We start from the raw sequence: 17,402 nt of genomic DNA, 5'->3' as shown, positions 1-17,402 counted from the left end.
AATGGCTGCCTTCTTTTCTTAGGCAGAATTGGATGTTTGGTACTTTCCCTGGCGTTTAAAACTGAGTGAGCCTCAGAAATTGCAGGAATGCCTCAGTCATAAAGAGCAGCGCTACAGGAGATGCAAAGATCGTTGCACTGTTGCTGCCGTTGAGTTAACGTGTGCCGCGACCAGCATCCAGGCTCCCTTCAGTGTCTGTTGGTGCCGCCTGCCTTGCAAATGGCTCAAAACCTGGAGGGCTTTTGACGTAGGTGGAGGCTGAGACACTCGGGAACCTACAGAGTGCCAGAGAAAGGGTTGAGAGCAGTATTTAGGCAGGCACCGACACATCCCTTGGCTAGAGAGGTGCCTCCCATGGGACATCAGCACAGAAAATGGTAAAGCAACACTTCGGGAGTCGGCTGGGAGAGCCTTGCCCTCTGGCTCTACCTGTGCATTTGCTGAATTCTCCTTTGATGGGGAGTTTCTTAGACTTGTCCCCTTCCAGAGACGGACAGCCCCCAAGTGAGGGGCAATTCCCTGGGCTCTGTCTTTTTGGGTGCTCCTCTGTGTGGATGGTAGAAAAGGCAGCAGTTGACTGTCCTGAGGGGCGGCGGGAGCAATGGAAGCAGCCGATGTCCCACTCTGCACCTTCCTCAGGGGGGTGAGGGGTGGTGACACTTGTGAGGTGAGTAACGGGCCAGTGTTCTGCGTTCTGTCCCTCAGGTGCACCAGTACTACAGCTGCCTTCCGGAAGAGAAAGTCCCTTATGTCAACAGTCCTGGAGAGAAATTGAGGATCAAGCAGCTGCTGCACCAGCTCCCTCCCCATGACAATGAGGTAAGGTGTTTGGAGGGAGCTTCTGGTAGGTTGCCCCTTTTCCTAATCATTGTGATCAGTAAGATTGCTGAAGGGGAAAAAAAAAACCTTCTGACAATTAATATTAAATTTTAGCTTCCTTAATTAGAATCTTAAGAAACTGGCTGGTATTTTTGGAGAGCATTTCTCATCCCACTCCCCAAAGAAAACCAGTCGCACCCTGGACTGGGTTAGACTCCAAGCCTGGCATGACTGACTAGTACAGAAAACAGGGAGCCACTGTTGGAAAGCGTGGGCCAGGGTTTTCTGACTGGAGTTTGTTCTTCCAGTTGTTGTGGGAGTTGGGAGCATGACTAAGAGCCACTTCCTACCCAGAAGAAGCACTGTGAGTCTCTCAGGTTTTCAGGATTGTTTCCTAAGAAGTGAGTATGCAGGTTCTTCAGGTCGAGGGCAGCCAAAGGTTCAGGTCTAGACTGGCAGCTTTCACCAGGATGCTTGTCAAGCCAGAGTCCACCTTGTTAGTCAACCATCTGTATTTTGAAAGTAGTGTGGATGTGGACATTCCGTTTTTTCTAATTCCAGAAACACAGCTCGGTAAGGAAGCATTTATTTATTTGATTCTGAGTTTGAGTTTTCGAGACTGGCTTTCACTTCAGCCAGGATAACTTGAAATGCTCTCAGTAGCTCAGTGAACTCTCAGACCTCCTCTTCCCAAGTGCTGGGTGTAGCTGACTGTTACATCTACAGCTGGGCTACAGATGAGCTACCATGCCTGACCAGCATTGCTTATTATTGAAATCACATTGATCCTAAAGAAGAAATCTGTAAGCAAACTTTTAAAAGATCATGTGGGAGGAAAATAGGTTTCTAAGCTGGAAATTAATTTGGAGGTATCTGGTTTCAAAATCAAAAATCCTACAGACTTGCACTATTTAGCTCCATATTTAAAACAAAAGCATAATTTTTAAATTGAAAGAAAAAAAGTATCCCTGCAGAGAGCTGGACACTAGTTCCTACCAACCCATCACATACATGGGCTGAGTCTCAGATGACGTATTTACATAAAAGGGATTTTTTTTTTTACATTTTTATGGTGTATGTGTATACTGTGTGTGTGTGTGTGTGTGTGTGTGTGTGTGTGTGTGTGTGTAAAACGCTCAGATACCACAGCATGTATGTGAAGGTCAGAGAACAGCTTGTGGGAATTGGTTTTCTCTTTCCTCCATGTGGGTTCTGAGGATCAAACTCAAGTTCAGACTATCATGTTTTGCAGCAAGCACCTCTACCTCCTGAGCCGTTTTGCTGGCCCAAATGGAGACAATTTGAGCTGCTAATGCTGAGAAACTGAGAATGTAGATCCTGGTCCAGCCCTTGTCTAGCATGTGCCAAGCTCTGGGTTTAATCCTCAGTACTGCAAAACTAAACATATGAATCTGAATAAGTGAGACAACGTCTCAAAAGCTGAAGCAGCTACCTAGAAAGCTATTCTTCTTTCTCCTACTGCTTATTTCAGAGTTCATAAAACAAATACAAAAGTTGACTCCTTTAAAGATGAAAGCAAGCATTGTAACCAGATGCCTGGATAACTAATCTGGGGGGTGAAAATGCAAGTTTTTACAAGCAGGAGGGGTGTGCCTGTTTTTAAAAGCATGCCCATAAAATGTCATCGGTGCAACCATGTTTTCTGGGCTGTTAGATTTCTGGAACATTCCCCTGAAGACTTTTTTTTTTTAACTATCACTTGAGGGAGGGAAATGATCAGCCCTATGCTTGTAGTGGTTCACTTTGTTTATGGTTAACTGTGCTTTCATTAAATGGACACCATTTGGATTATGACTCCATGTTGGTAGAATGTGATACCTGAAAGCCAGTGGGCAAGATTTGCTCATTTGACGTGGTGACATGGCCTCTTTTGAAGGCAGAGGTTGACTCTAAAGCAGATACTTAATTGTTGTCTTTTCATTGAGATAGCACAATTTGAATAGACACAGTTGCTCTGACTTTCGGATTAGCACACAACAGCCCTAGTTGAAAGCTTTTCTTGGTATTTTCTTTATGGAAAGTTGTCTGAGCAATGCAGTCAACAGTTCTGATATCTGGATAACTCCAGAAGAAATCATGAGCTGCATGGAACCACATTTTTCAAAGAAAGATAAAAGTATGGCTTGGGGTGGAATGTGAACGTGGCAATAAATGAAATGGACTCTGTAATAAGAGCTTATTTCCTTTTAAATCACATTACGTCTTTGTGCTGGGACAAGGAGGAAGTCTTAGCCTGGTCCTGAAGGGTATCCTAACACCCCTGCAGGCCGTTCTGTTCTCCCATTGACAGTAAGCACATCAGTTTTAGCATCTCCTGAAGATACAGTGGTCGGCTGGGATCTAACAGTATGGTTTTGTTCTGTTTGAGAGTTACCTTCCCATCTTTGCAGGTGACTGACTCTTCTTTATGTAGTCATAACCTGTCTTCCTTTTAAATAAATGCATCCAAGTTTCTTAAAGTGAGTCACATTTAAAACTAGCATTAATAAATAATAGTTCAGGATCATGGCACCATCACCAAAGTGCAGAAATAATGGAACAGAGCGGCAGATCCTGGATGCAGATGCCTTTCCTGTCCCTCCCTTCATTCTTTGACACTTGTGTTTTAAAAAGAAGGAAGTCTCTTTCTCATATTGTCCCATTAGCAGGAGTCCAGACGAGTATCTGCCTATGCTCACTTCCCAAAGCAGGATGGAGGACAGATGATGTGTACATGCAGACAGATAGATTGGGGCCATTCTTGGTACAGGGCTCATTCACATAGACACGGACACACGAAACCTGCAGCTCCTGACAGTTTGTAAGGAGAACGTTCCAGGAAGTTGCCAGCTCTGAGCCACTCTTGGTGACTTAGATCTGAGTGTGGGGACAGTGTGAAGGGTGAGGAGCAGTTCTAGAGTGTCTCTCCCTCCTGAGGCGTGGACTCCAGAGTTCACAACCTATAGCAATCCCCTTTGCTTAGCACCCATCTTGGTGCTGGCTCTCCTTAGGTACCTCCAGGCTGTGAGTGGGGACTTCAGTATTTCCCCTGGAGTAACGGAGCCTCCTCCCTGCTTTCCTCTGTGTGTTCAGGTTCGATACTGCAACTCCCTGGATGAGGAAGAGAAGAGGGAGCTGAAGCTATTCAGCAACCAGAGGAAACGTGAGAACTTGGGCCGAGGAAATGTCAGGCCCTTCCCTGTTACCATGACAGGAGCGATTTGTGAACAGGTGAGGATGGACTGGGGCAGGGAAGAAGTTCATTCTACAGTCATTGTATTAAATGCCGGTTGTGTGCTCAGCCCTCTTTTAGGCCTTGAAGATACAGCAGTGAGCCAAAGACATGAAAACTTAGTCTTTTTCATGTAAAGAACTGTGCACCAGGAGAAGTCATACAATAAATCAAATCAGTAAAACTGCAGCAGAGGCGGGGGAGGGGGGGGGCTAGGAAAGACTAGGAAGATGTGATGGCTGCAGTCTTAAGGGTCATAGAAGACACCACTGAGAAGGTGGCATCTGGAGCAAAGGTATGTAGAGATGTGCAGAAGAGGCATGCAGATCTTGAACATGAGAAACAGCTAGCATGGAGGCCTTAAGGCAGAAGGGTAGCTCCTGGGGACAAAAGAAAATCAGCGGCCTGTGGCTGCATCAGGAGGATTAAAGGGCAGAGATGTACAGATGTGGCAGAGTTCATGGAGAGCTACATAAATGACTGGAAGGACCAGACAGTGTCACAGCTTCATCCTTTGGAAGGCTCCCTTTGAAAATAGAGTTATCTGGGCCATGGATCAGTCTCTCATCCAGGATCATTCCAACATGGATGACCTTCAAAGGGATGGTGTGAGGGAGGACACCTGAATTTATTCTGAGTTTGAGGGTTCTTTTGCAAAGTCTGAGAGACCCTATGCCACCTCCTTGGGACCTCATTGAGTTGAAGGATCTAGATTTACCTTTTGCCTGCTCTGCTGTAGCATGCTTAGGGTGTGATAGAGGAAGGTGCCTAAGCAGGACAGGTATGTCACCTGCCTGGGCCAACATCACCTCATTCCTGCTCTCCAGAGAAGACCACCACGTCTCACCCTTCTCTAAATCTTCCCAGGCTTTGTGCCACTCCGTCTCACTCAAGCTCTGGGTGGCAGGCCCGCCGGGGCGGGAAGAGGAAGCTGGAGACTAGTTGAGAGGGGCAGGTAGTTTTTAAAGCCTCGTTTTGAGATTTCAACAGGAACAACTGGCAGAATCTGGTAGATGGGGAGCGAAGTGACTTGACCCAAGAGGGGCAGTGGGTCATCATTCCCGGAAAGAATCCTGGAGACCAAGTCCTGAGATGCGAGTGATTGGTGTTTGTGGTCTGAGATTGACCGCTCAATTCAGTGCTCACCCACTCTCAGATCAGCCCCCTCATGAATAAGGATTGCCTAAAAGGGAAGAAAAGCTGGGCCCACATCTGTACAGAACAATGTCAGGAGTGTTGAAGCAGAAAGGCGTTCTATAACAAACCTTGTGACACCATTGGGAGGGGGATTAAATATGATTATTGTGTGGATACTTTAGCCGTTCTTTCATAATCATGGAGGGTGAGTTGGTACCTTTTATATTGTGATCTCACACACACAAGCTACCAGAAACCTTGCCTCAAGTCTGGGCCCTCATTCTGTGGGCCCTCATATTAATTCCCACAAAACCCACACCGGGGGGTGGGGGGGGGGGGTGGGGGGGTGGGGAGGGTTTGGAGCCTCTTTTGTTACTCATTAGTACTTGTCTGTGGAGCTCATCCACCTGTGAGGGCCATTCTGCTAGACACAGGTCATGACCTCATGGCCAATGCCGTGGTGAACAGAGAGCAACCCTCAGAACATAACTCTGTATTCTAACCCCAGCTGTAAGCATCTGTGACTTCGGCCTTGTATATCCTGGGCTTAAAAAGTGGTACCTTTTAATCAAGATTATATGAAGAGATGTTGTAGAGAGCTAAAAAGCACGCCTGAAAGGCGTAGGGAAGAGGAAGAAGCCATTTAAGACTGAGTTGATTTTATGTGCCCACTCTCCTCCCACTCAGTAGTGCAGGCCCCCACCCCAGCCAAGCCCTATCTCTGTAGCCTTTCCTGCTGGTGTTAACATGATACCTCTACATGAACTTTGGGATATGTAGGAGATGATTAGGCCTTTTTCCCTCCATGCTCTACATGTTGGTTTGGTGCCTGTAGATCCCACCCTGTATACTCCCATACTGAGAAACCATCCCACACCTTTATGTTTCTCATTCTCTGTTGTTTAAATTGTCTTACTTAGGCCCTGGGGTGGGGGCTCCTGGGAAGAATGAAATATATCTGCCCTATGAGGTATGTAAAGCGGAAGACACAGTAACTAGTGTGCATATAATGCCCTAGTAACTAGCTGTTGGTAGCAGCTAGATGTCGTCCTTTTACAGTTGTGAGAGCTACAACTGATGTTGGTGCTGTTTCTGTTTGCCTCACAGTGCGGAGGACAGATTAAGGGTGGGGACATCGCTGTGTTCGCATCACGTGCTGGCCATGGCATCTGCTGGCATCCACCCTGCTTTATATGCACTGTCTGCAATGAGCTTTTGGTTGACTTGATCTACTTTTACCAAGATGGGAAGATCTACTGTGGTAGGCACCATGCTGAGTGCCTGAAGCCGCGCTGTGCAGCCTGTGACGAGGTCAGAACCCCATTTATGTGTGAATACTTTAACTTTTCTGGTATATTCATGGAAGGTAGGGGTGGCACCTTCAGCGTCATGATGTCTCTGCCTCTCTCTCTCTCTCTCTCTATCTATCTATCTATCTATCTATCTATCTATCTATCTATCTCTCCGTGTGTGTGTGTGTGTGTTTCTCTTTAAGTGTCTGTCTGTCTCTGTCTCTGTCTCTCTCTCTCTCTCTCTGTCTCTCTCTCTCTCTCTCTCTCTCTCACACACACACACACACAGAGTCTCCCATAGACTATTCCCAGTATCCTTACCCTGCCTCACCATCCCTCTGTTGCACCAAAGCATGACATATGCCTTTAGCTTCCCATATGGGGAAACAGCCATATGTGACTCTACCCTCTTATGCTAACCCTTTCCAGAGAAAAACATCACCTGTGTCCCAATCATGGTGGATCTGGCAACTGGCACATGACCTACCATACTCATCATGGTGAATTAAGAGTCTCCCGTGTAGGAATAGGGTGAGGAACCACACACTACAACCACAAAAATTCTCAAATGGCATGCAGCTAGTACTAGGCCTCTTATAGTTAAACATATACATACACACACACATATACATACACACACACACACACACACACACACACACACACACAAATAAATAAAAATGTAAAGTAAAGAAGCCATTGAGCAACTGTAGATTCCAACTAGAAATCTGGAAAGCCCACATCAGAAATAGAGCTCCACTTCTAGAAGATTCTCTGGAACAATTGGTTAGAGAGGGGGAAAAATGGGTAGTGAGTGGTGTTTGGTTTCCCCCCCCCCTCCCTCACAAGTTTTAGAGGTCCGTGGATAGCTATCTGGATGTTTCCACCCCTGGCATGACAGGTGTTTGAAATCATTATGGTAAGAAATCAGAATAGCATAAAGGCCCTTGATGGCCATTTTCCCCCACCAGAAGCATACCCAAGTTATATGTGACCATTTCACCAAAGAGTAGAAAGCTTGCCTTCACTGTGGAGGCTGAGAGCAGAAAGAAGTGTGTTCTAAACCTGACTCCTTATAGGAATCATTTAGGGCAGTGGTTCTCAACCTTCCTAATGCTGCAACCCTTTAATACAGTTCCTCATGTTGTGGGAACCTCCCTCCCCCCATAACCATAAAATTATTTTATTGCTATTTCATAACTGTAATTTTGTTAGTTACAAATCAATAATCTGATATGCGATGGCTAAGGGACTGTGACCCACAGGTTGAGAACCACTGATTTAGGGGCCAGTCTTAAAAGGAATACCAATTCCCAGAGTAGCTCTGTGCTTCTGTCTGAACTTATAGACAGCAGTCTGGAGGCAGCACTCTGTCTGCCAAATCCACCAGGACAAGGCCATTTGTCCCTTCAAACTGCCTGAGGGTTCCACTTTTTATAGAGACTGGGTGAGCCTTCACTAATGTGGATTCTGATAGTAACATTGAGATGCTTGACCCTCTGGCCCTTGCTGAAAAACTGAATACGGGTCAAACTCTGGGTCTCTAGGCAGCCTCTTCGCCTTCTGCCTCAGGTACACAAGTGCACATTCACAAAGTTGAACAAGCGTCACTACTCCCCGACCCCAAGTCTTGTTCAGCAACCAAAAATCAGTACCCTACTCCACTCGATGCTCTTCTCTTCCATTAAGCCCTCCTCCCAGCCTTGCCCCTGTCTCTGGATTCACGAGGGCTAACATCTCACATGAATCAAGTCATATAATGTTTCCTTTTGTCTCTGGCGTCTTCCACCCAGCACGATGGTTTCAAAGTCAATTTCTGTTGTCATAAATATTAGCACTTCATTCCTTTTCATGGCTGAGCATGAATTATATAACTCTATATGAACAGTTTTATGTGTATATCACATTTGGTTTTGCCGTTTACCAATTGATGGGCATTTGTTTCTACTTTTAACTGTGATGAACAATGCTACTTATGAATATTGATATGTAAGTTTCTAGGTACACATAAATTTTAAATTTTGAATGTTTTTCATGGTAATTCTAAGCCTAACTTTTGAAGGAAGGCCAAAGTATCTTCTAAAACAGCTGCCTCACTTTCCATGCTTATTGTCAAGGTAAGACAATTCCAGCTCTCACGCATTCTCTTTAATTCTTACAATTGTATTCTTTTTTATTATAGCCAACCTAATAGGTATAAAATAATACCACAGTGATATTTTAATTCATAATTTTCTAACCACTAATAATGTTGAGTACCTTTTAAATACTTTTGTCTACTTGTTTATTAATTTTGGGGGGAGAATTGTGGGTTGAAAGCCTTTGCTCATTTTTCACAGTTGGACTAGATTTTTTTCTACTTGTGAGGGTCACTCATATGATCTGGACATGAGTCCATTGTCAGATACATGGTTCACATATATGGTTTCCCATTCTCGGTTTGTATTTTTACTTTCTTCTTGATATCCTTCAAAGCATAAACGTTTTTAATTTTGACGTCCTTACAATCTATTATTTACATGTTGTTATACACATTTGTGTTGCCATGTCTTCGAAACCATTGCATAGACTAGGGTCAAGAAGATTGACAACTATAGTTTCTTTTAAGAACTTCATCACTTTTTTCCCATTAGGTCGTTGATCCCCTTTCAGTTCATTCTTGTTTATGGTGAGAGGTGGGGATTCAACTGATAGTTTTACATGAGACTTCCAATTGTCCCAGCCCTATTTGTTAGAGACTATTCTTGTACCATAGTATACTCTTAGCACCACCTTTGACAAGCAAATGCCATACATATACACATTCTCTCTCTCTCTCTCTCTCTCTCTCTCTCTCTCTCTCTCTCTCTCTCTCTCTCTCTCTCTCAATTCCTGGACTCTCAATTCAGAGAATTCGTCTATATGTTAATTTTTATGGCAGTACCACACTAAACTGATTATTATAGCATCATAATAATTTTTGGAGTCTATGCTTTGAAGTTTGAAACAACTCTGGTAGGTCAGAACATAAAACACTTCCCAGGGCCAGGAAGGCATTAGATGTGAAGATGACCAGTTCTGCACACTGAGAAGTGTTAAAGAGCATGGCCAGCTGGCCAACTGGCCACTCATCTGGAAGCAGCAGTCACTTTTCTTAGCTGAAGATTATTATCATACATCCATGCATTCCAAGCATTGCCCAATTTTATGTTTTCAAGAAGAAAAAGGAGAGAGTTCCAAGGATTCAAACGACATTCCCCCATTTTAGAAAACACAGTGCCTCAGCCAGATGACGCTGCTGTGTGGAAGCTATTCTTTATCTTGCTTTATGTTCCCCAAGGTAGGACATTCGCTCTCCACTGAAATGTGGCACCCATATTTTAATTGTGCTTCAGACAGATGACGTGGTGGAGCCTTGTGGATATGTGGAATAAGCCTATGTATATATGCAAAGTTGTTTGGCAGTTTGGGGGTCACACCTGCCTTCTTACCTGTGTAGTTTGGGGCTCTCACTTCTCCAGCATGTCGTCATAGTGAGTCTTGGACACTAACCCCACGGCTTCCTGTCTCCAGATCATCTTTGCAGACGAGTGCACGGAAGCTGAGGGGCGCCACTGGCACATGCGACATTTCTGCTGCTTCGAGTGTGAGACCGTGCTGGGCGGCCAGCGCTACATCATGAAGGAGGGCAGGCCCTACTGCTGCCACTGCTTCGAGTCCCTGTACGCGGAGTATTGCGACACCTGTGCCCAACATATAGGTAAGGCCGTGCGCGGTACTCCGCTTGATCCTCCCGAGATGGGCCCCACCCTGTGTCTGGCATAGCTAGAATCCCTTTGGTTACAGCTAACAAACTAACTCCTACCAGCTTCAGGGAAAAGGAATTTCTTGGCTCGTTTTATTAGAAAAGCCAAAGAGTATTTGGCTTCAGGTAGAGTAGATGAACGGTTAAAAAAAAAAAAAAAAAAGTCTGTTGTTTTGTTTTTCTCTGTGTCAGCTCAGTTTGCCTTGTATTGGCATCTTTTTGGGAGCAAACGAGCTTCACATGGTGGTTGAAAAGTCCCTCCAGCCACACCTAGTCTTAACATGTGTGTTCTCAAAAGGAGGAAGAAACTGACACACCAATTTCCAAGTCAGTTCCTCTGGATGGAATCTTATCAGTTCTGAGTTGGCTGTGGATCTGCCTTCAAGTGGGACTTTGTGGTATGGTTTTCCACCACCAGGGAAAAGTGTGAAGCCCCAAAAGGAAAATATGGGGGAAATGAACATATCCCTGGATGACATTTTAGACAAAATCAGGAATGGGCAAGGGGAAGAATGGGGGCGGGGTCCTTTGGTAATGAGGGATGGTCACTGGCTTCCAGCGAGTGTGTCTTCTAGAGACTCAACAGCCATGAGCCTAGCCAAAGGCAGAGCAAAACAGTCTATGAGCTGTGTGCTCCCAGTTCGTAGCAGATTGGAGGCGAAGAGAGTCATCCCCTTTTGTTCAGCCCTTCTGCTTCAGTGGCCCGGCTTTTGCCTTCCTTGCTTCTGCTGGTGCCTTGAGAATGAGCAACATTGTTTGAGAAATGGTGACAATGGACAAATGTCTATGGCCTTTCTGGGGTCACAAAACTCCAAGACACCTGTTTAGGAGCTGCCAATGTCACACTTGCAGTGAGGAGATGTGGAGACCCTCCATTCATGACTCCATTTTGCTCCATGGAGCTTTTGTAAGGATGCAAAAGAAGCAGTTTTTTCCCTGGGCTTCATCAGAAATGAAAGATTTAACATTGCCTTCTGGACTTAGGTGATGGCAAAACCCTTTCCCCAAAGCACCCTTCCCTCTCACCAAATGCCACCTTGACCAGGTGCCCAGAAACCTTTCTGTTTACAGGATTGTCCCATTCAGACATGCTGATGTGCTTTGGTGCTTTGAATTAGGAAATAGGGAACTGAATTGTAACTGGGTGTGTCAGACGGGGAAGTGGGTGGGACCAGAGCAGAGACACTGGTGCATTGTATTGACTCCAGGCTGTGACTGGGTAGGTTTAAGACTGCTCGTCAGTGCTTACTCAGGTGGGAGAGACTGAGCGTTAGAAACTTAACCCACAGCAGCAACACCACCTTCTGATAGCTTTTCTGTGCCCTTTCCCTTTCCACAGCGGCCACAAGCCTAGCCACAAATGACTACTTAGAGTTTTCTCCCAGAAGCTTGGGAGAGAAAACTCTGTTTATGACTAGCTCATGTGTACCTCAAACGGCCCCTCCGTCTTCTGTCTTCTTCCAGCTGTCCACAGCTTTTATTGGCATCCTCCTCTCCTCTTGAATCCATAAAAGGCATCCATCCATATTTTACTAGAAAAGGTGACTGCTGTGGTCTGCAGTCTGTCTGCTGCTATAGTTAAGTTGCTATCCCTGATTTTTTTTTTTTAAAGTCTACTTCTCTGCAAAATGTAATTTCCCTAGGACCAAGAGATCCTGCTGCGTGTATCATGTATACCCCAGCCATCAATGCCACACCTCTGCCCATACTATACAAATATTCCATATTTATGCAGCTGCTCAGAGCGGATCCTACATCAGGCAACCGTTACCAAGGCAACAGGACTCTTGCTTATGCATAGCAGAGTAAACAGTCTTATAAACAGATGAGGCTGTGGTGGCAGCAGATGCATGCTCCTTTAGAGAAGAGCTTAAAGGCCTTAGAGGGGTTTTTTTTTTTTTTAAAGGCATGCTTAGATGTTGAACACAGAGCCCTTCTCCAGATGTTTGGAGTTCAGGAGCAGTTCAGAGGGCCATCTGACATCGATGATGTTTATCAGAGGCAGTGTTCAGTGGCCTGCCTGGCTGCTTTGTGATTTGCCTCCCCTTCACCCCCCCCCCCCCCTGCTTCTCCACCCTGTCCTCTGAAGGCCCGATCCAGAAAGCTTGGCCTTCCTCTGACACCTCTGAGCACATTCCCTTGAGACACGGTGGTGGACAGGGCAGAAGACCCACCCTTCCAAGTTCTCTGGTGGAGAGTGGGCAGAGATACAGCTGTGGGATACCACACCAAATAACTGCGTGTCGTCAATGATCCTGGGCAGCCGAAGATACCCAAATGAGCTCTAGAGACTCTTGACACAGAGGGAACAAAAACTGCAGAGGAGGAAAGAGAAGCCGTATGGTCTCAGGGGTTGCTTTTGGACAGCATCTAGGCAGTGGCCCTCTGCAAAGAGAAAACTAGGATTTCAGACCTAGTAAAACTGAAGGAAAGATGGTTTCAATAGCTAGCAAGCTGGGACTAAGCCCTCTCCATAGTCACTCACCACAGCCTAGTTTCATCTCTGTGCTTGTGCTGGGGAAAGCAAGGCCTAGAGTTGAAGCCTCTTACCTGGACCCATACTGACGGAAGAGTCAAACCCAGCAGAGGGGCTCTAGTGACTTTACAGCCCCCTGGAAGTGGCAAAGCTGGATGGGCTTCACTCTCATTTCTCTGCGTCCCTGTACAGCCCATTGCTTCCCCCAAAGGCCTGGGCAGAAGCACTAGCTTAGACATGTCCATTTCCAGCCTCACCCCAGCTTCCCATCCCCAATCTCCCTGGGGATGCTGGTGGTCATGGGGGCAGAGTCGAGTCACACAGTGGCCTTCTCAAATGCGGTGGCCATGTAACAGCTCTTGTCCTCGTGAAGTTTCCCTCTTTGTGGTCCCTGGGGATTAGTGCCTAAGTGAAGAGACACTTCCTGCCCCAGTGTGGAGAACATCTAGTAAGAGAAGAATTTGCCTCCTACCTACCTGTCCTTGGGATCTAGTAACAAAAGCCAACAGAGCCGGCTAAGAACAAGCTGCTTCCTACAGCACTTGGGTCCCAGCAATCACTGCCTTCTAGTTCTTGGCTGACCCGTCTCTAGACAGGTGTCTGGAAGTCACACCTTGAAAATCCAGGCTGTGGAACTCTGGATAAAGTGGAGGTTCATTTTAGTGCTGTTTTCCTGGGGAGACCTTTATCATCACGTACTGGCAGTCTTATGAGGTCTGTTCCTGCCCATGGGAATCCTGAGGATCTATATTCTAATAGGCTGTCCCCAGGGCAGGGACTCCAACTGCATGCTTATCACCTATTATATCACTCTTCAAAGCCCCAGGTAACCCTGTCATTGCCCTGTTACTGGTTATGAGCCATCCCTAGACCAGACCCCAGGACTAGGAGACACTGTGAACTACTTAGCCAAGATTCGTGCCAAGGGTGGTTTCAGTGTCCCAAGTTAATGACTTGGCATAGAGATGGCATCCTCAAGGATAGTACCCTCTTTCCATCAAAAGAGGGCAGAGGAACTACTAAGAAGCAAGAGCAGAATGAAGGGATGTTCCCTAGCACACAGGACCGTGACAGCAGAGTCCTACCATGGAGGAACTGTGCCTCCTCCTCTCCTGATGACATTGGGTACAGGTTGTGTGCAATGGAATGACAATGTGTTTTACAAACATACCCATAGTTTTTCCTTACCAACAGCAAGCAGGGTTTCCCCCACTGAGAGTTGAAGTCCCCTTCTTGCCTTTCCACTGACTTAGTCTATTCAGAACCATAGGCTGGGCAGTTTCTAAACAGTGTATACATTCCTCACAGTTCTGGAGGATATGAAGGCCATGGTCAAGGACCTGACAGATTTGGTGTCTGGGAAGATCCACTTTCGGGCTCAGAGCTGACATCTTTCCATGTCCCCACATGGCAGAGGGGATGAGCAAACTTTTTGGGTCTCTTTTGCAAGGGTATTGATTCCTTCATATAGACAGAACCTTCATGATCTAAGTAGATCCCACTTCCTAATACTAGTGTGGTGGGTATTAGGAATTGAGCATAGAGTTTGAGAGAGAAACAGATACTCACACTATGGCATCCAACAAGCAGCTGCTGTAACTGCCCTGTGGTTGACCATGAGTGGTTATACAGGTCATCTATCCATCTATCAAAGTAGGAAGAACTATCAAACAGGCCCTGGAGACACCATGAAAACTTCTGACCCTGTCTCCATAAAGCACCACTTTCTGTGAAACCTGTAAGTGCAGACAATGGCATGATGGAAAGTATTGATAGTATAATTAAAGTGGAGAAGCAACCAAGGCTACCCTTGGCAGTGGACAAGAAGGCTCTTGAGACAGCTCAGCAGGTTCCTGAATAGAGTAAAGAGGACAGGACTCTTAGGATAGTTCAGAGCAAGACTTCTGAGTACAGCTCTGGTCTCTGATGCCTAATTATATTACTTTAGGCAAGTCATTAGCCTTCTGTGTCTGCATTTCCTCATCTGGAAAACGAAACACTGGTAGAAACTCACCTCAAACAGTCAAATGCTTTATCAGGCTAGTACTATCACAGATTGAATATCCCTTAGCTGAGAGCGGAATTAGTTCAGCCTTTAGAACCATGCATGTCTATAATGAGATACTTGAGGGATAGGATACAAGTCTAAACATGGAACTCTTTTATATTTCCTATAGAGCTTATGCATATAATCTCAAGATGCTTTTATATGACACCTTAAATACTTTTATGTACGAAGCAATTTTATTATACAGAATTTTCTGCTTGCAGCATTTTGTTGACACCAAAATTTTGGCTTTTGAAGCATTTTGAGTTTGGATTTTTCGATTAAGGATGCTCAACTTCGGTTGCTATTTGGGGAAAGTGTGTCTCTGGCAGAATTCATGGCTAAGCTGTTCTGATCTACATTCTCCATGCTGCTAGCAAGGGAAGTTGAGAAGTCCGCTGACTAGTAGAATAAGTTGTAACAGGGTGTGGGCACTGACTGCACAGCGCCTGATCATGGAGCGACTGATATAATGTTTTTTTGTTTTTGTTTTTGTTGTTGTTTTTGCTGTGATGTTTCATGTGGTGGTGTAGGGCTCCGTACAGCTCCTCAGCTTCCTTTCTGTCTCTTGCTTCCCAGGGATCGACCAAGGTCAGATGACCTATGACGGCCAACACTGGCATGCTACAGAGACCTGTTTCTGCTGCGCTCATTGTAAGAAGTCCCTCTTGGGGCGACCGTTCCTCCCAAAGCAGGGCCAGATATTCTGCTCACGGGCCTGCAGTGCCGGGGAGGACCCCAATGGCTCTGACTCCTCTGATTCGGCCTTCCAGAATGCCAGAGCCAAAGAGTCTCGCCGCAGTGCCAAAATCGGCAAGAACAAAGGCAAAACAGAGGAGGCCATGCTGAGCCCACACAACCAGCTGCAGGTGAGTTCTAACCGGCTCTCAGCTGATGTGGACCCCCTGTCAGTGCAGATGGATCTCCTCAGCCTATCTAGCCAGACGCCCAGCCTCAACCGGGACCCCATTTGGAGAAGCCGGGATGAGCCCTTCCATTATGGGAACAAGATGGAGCAGAACCAATCCCAGAGTCCTTTGCAGCTCCTCAGCCAGTGCAACATCAGAACTTCCTACGGTCCAGGGGGGCAGGGAGCAGGAGCCCAGCCTGACGTGTGGGCCAAGCACTTCAGCAACCCCAAGAGAAGCTCGTCAATGGCCATGAAGGGGCATGGTGGCAGCTTTATCCAGGAATGCCGTGAGGACTATTACCCGGGGAGGCTGATGTCCCAGGAGAGCTACAGTGATATGTCCAGCCAAAGCTTTAGTGAAACCCGAGGCAGCATCCCAGTTCCCAAGTATGAGGAGGAGGAGGAGGAGGAGGAAGAAGAAGGTGGCATATCCACGCAGCAGTGCCGGCCCCGACGTCCACTCAGTTCCCTGAAATACACAGAGGACATGACGCCCACAGAACAGACTCCTCGTGGCTCTATGGAATCACTGGCCCTGTCGAATGCAACAGGTAGGTTGGTCCTAGGTAATACAGTGTTTTTCTATACAATGCCCTCCTCCAGCTGGCTGCTGAGGAAAGCTAATCCAAGTGTCAGATAGCTTCGCTCTTTGATGGAATATAGAGAAAGCCTGAGTCCAAAGTCTGGATGCCTATGATACATGTGAAGTTTAGGGGTGGGCAGATACTTGAGGAGTCAAGTCAGGAATGGCATCTCCTCTGGGGTTTAGCTTCAGCTTGTCCCATGGGGCTCTGGAGATTCTGTGGCAGGTCGATTTCTTCTGGTGACATTCAGACTGATGTGTCAGCCTACCATGCCCACCTATTATTGCCTTTGGCTGCTAAAGAGCGGGATTGTGTGTATATGTGGGGGGAGTATGACAAAGTTGGAGGGTTGGCCACAGGTAAGGCATCATATTGGCCACCAGCATTATTGAGAAAGAATAGTTATAAGGTGGCGGTATTTACCACACACCTGGGATGCAAGTGCCCCAGCCTAGTGTTGCTTGAGGAACCCAGTTTCCAGGGGTTTTCTGAACCCCAGTATTTTGAAATATACAAATAAACATGTAAGATAGATTTTATATATATATATATATACACACACAGAGAGAGATGAGGAGGAAAGCTGACTAAAATGGACAGGATGTAGGCAGACCATCTCAGGGTACTGTCTCTAACAGCTTTCCAGCTGGCTGTAGAGATAAGATAGTTGCCTAAGATGACCATGGCTTTAATATCCACGTGCACGTTCTATGTGCTTGTCTTACTGATCAGGGTATGTAAACCAGCCAGAGTGCTGCTTAAGACTCGACCCGTGAGTCATGTGTTAGGAGTGTTTCAGTCAAGCTCAGCAGAGCCCCATGTTAGTCTACCCCTTGGTAAGAATGCTCCAGGATGTACTCAGTGTCTGTCTCTAGTAGCAGAGAATCAGAGTCACAGGTGTACCTTCATAGCAGGTCCCACAGTCAAAGATGTGTCTGAGACCTACAGCATTTTGACATTGAAGCATGCTTGGACTGTGAATAGAGGTGGTAAACTCTGTTAGTCCCATCTGATGGGCTCAGCTGCTGCTCAGCCCCAGCCACCAGTTATCATAAACATGAATATTTTAGCTAATGCATACGGTTCTTACCACATGCCAACCCTACCACATGTCAACCATT

At 46.2% G+C, this 17,402-nt stretch overlaps 1 protein-coding gene across 1 annotated transcript in view; it reads left to right on the top strand.

The window, feature by feature from the left end:
• Nucleotides 1–601: 601 nt before the first annotated feature.
• Prickle2 (prickle planar cell polarity protein 2) overlaps nucleotides 602–17,402 on the top strand; it is a 53,700-nt gene continuing 36,899 nt past the window's right edge. The window contains exons 1-6 of the mRNA XM_059257092.1: nucleotides 602–643; nucleotides 706–819; nucleotides 3,913–4,050; nucleotides 6,296–6,499; nucleotides 10,033–10,219; nucleotides 15,367–16,248. Of these exons, the coding sequence (XP_059113075.1) occupies nucleotides 602–643; nucleotides 706–819; nucleotides 3,913–4,050; nucleotides 6,296–6,499; nucleotides 10,033–10,219; nucleotides 15,367–16,248 (1,567 nt within the window). The remainder of the gene's footprint in view (nucleotides 644–705; nucleotides 820–3,912; nucleotides 4,051–6,295; nucleotides 6,500–10,032; nucleotides 10,220–15,366; nucleotides 16,249–17,402) is intronic.

This window comes from Peromyscus eremicus, chromosome 3 (assembly GCF_949786415.1).
Source record: "Peromyscus eremicus chromosome 3, PerEre_H2_v1, whole genome shotgun sequence".
NCBI lineage: Eukaryota > Metazoa > Chordata > Mammalia > Rodentia > Cricetidae > Peromyscus > Peromyscus eremicus.
Note: the sequence above shows the minus strand (reverse complement) of the source record. Positions and strands in the feature narration are given on the sequence as shown.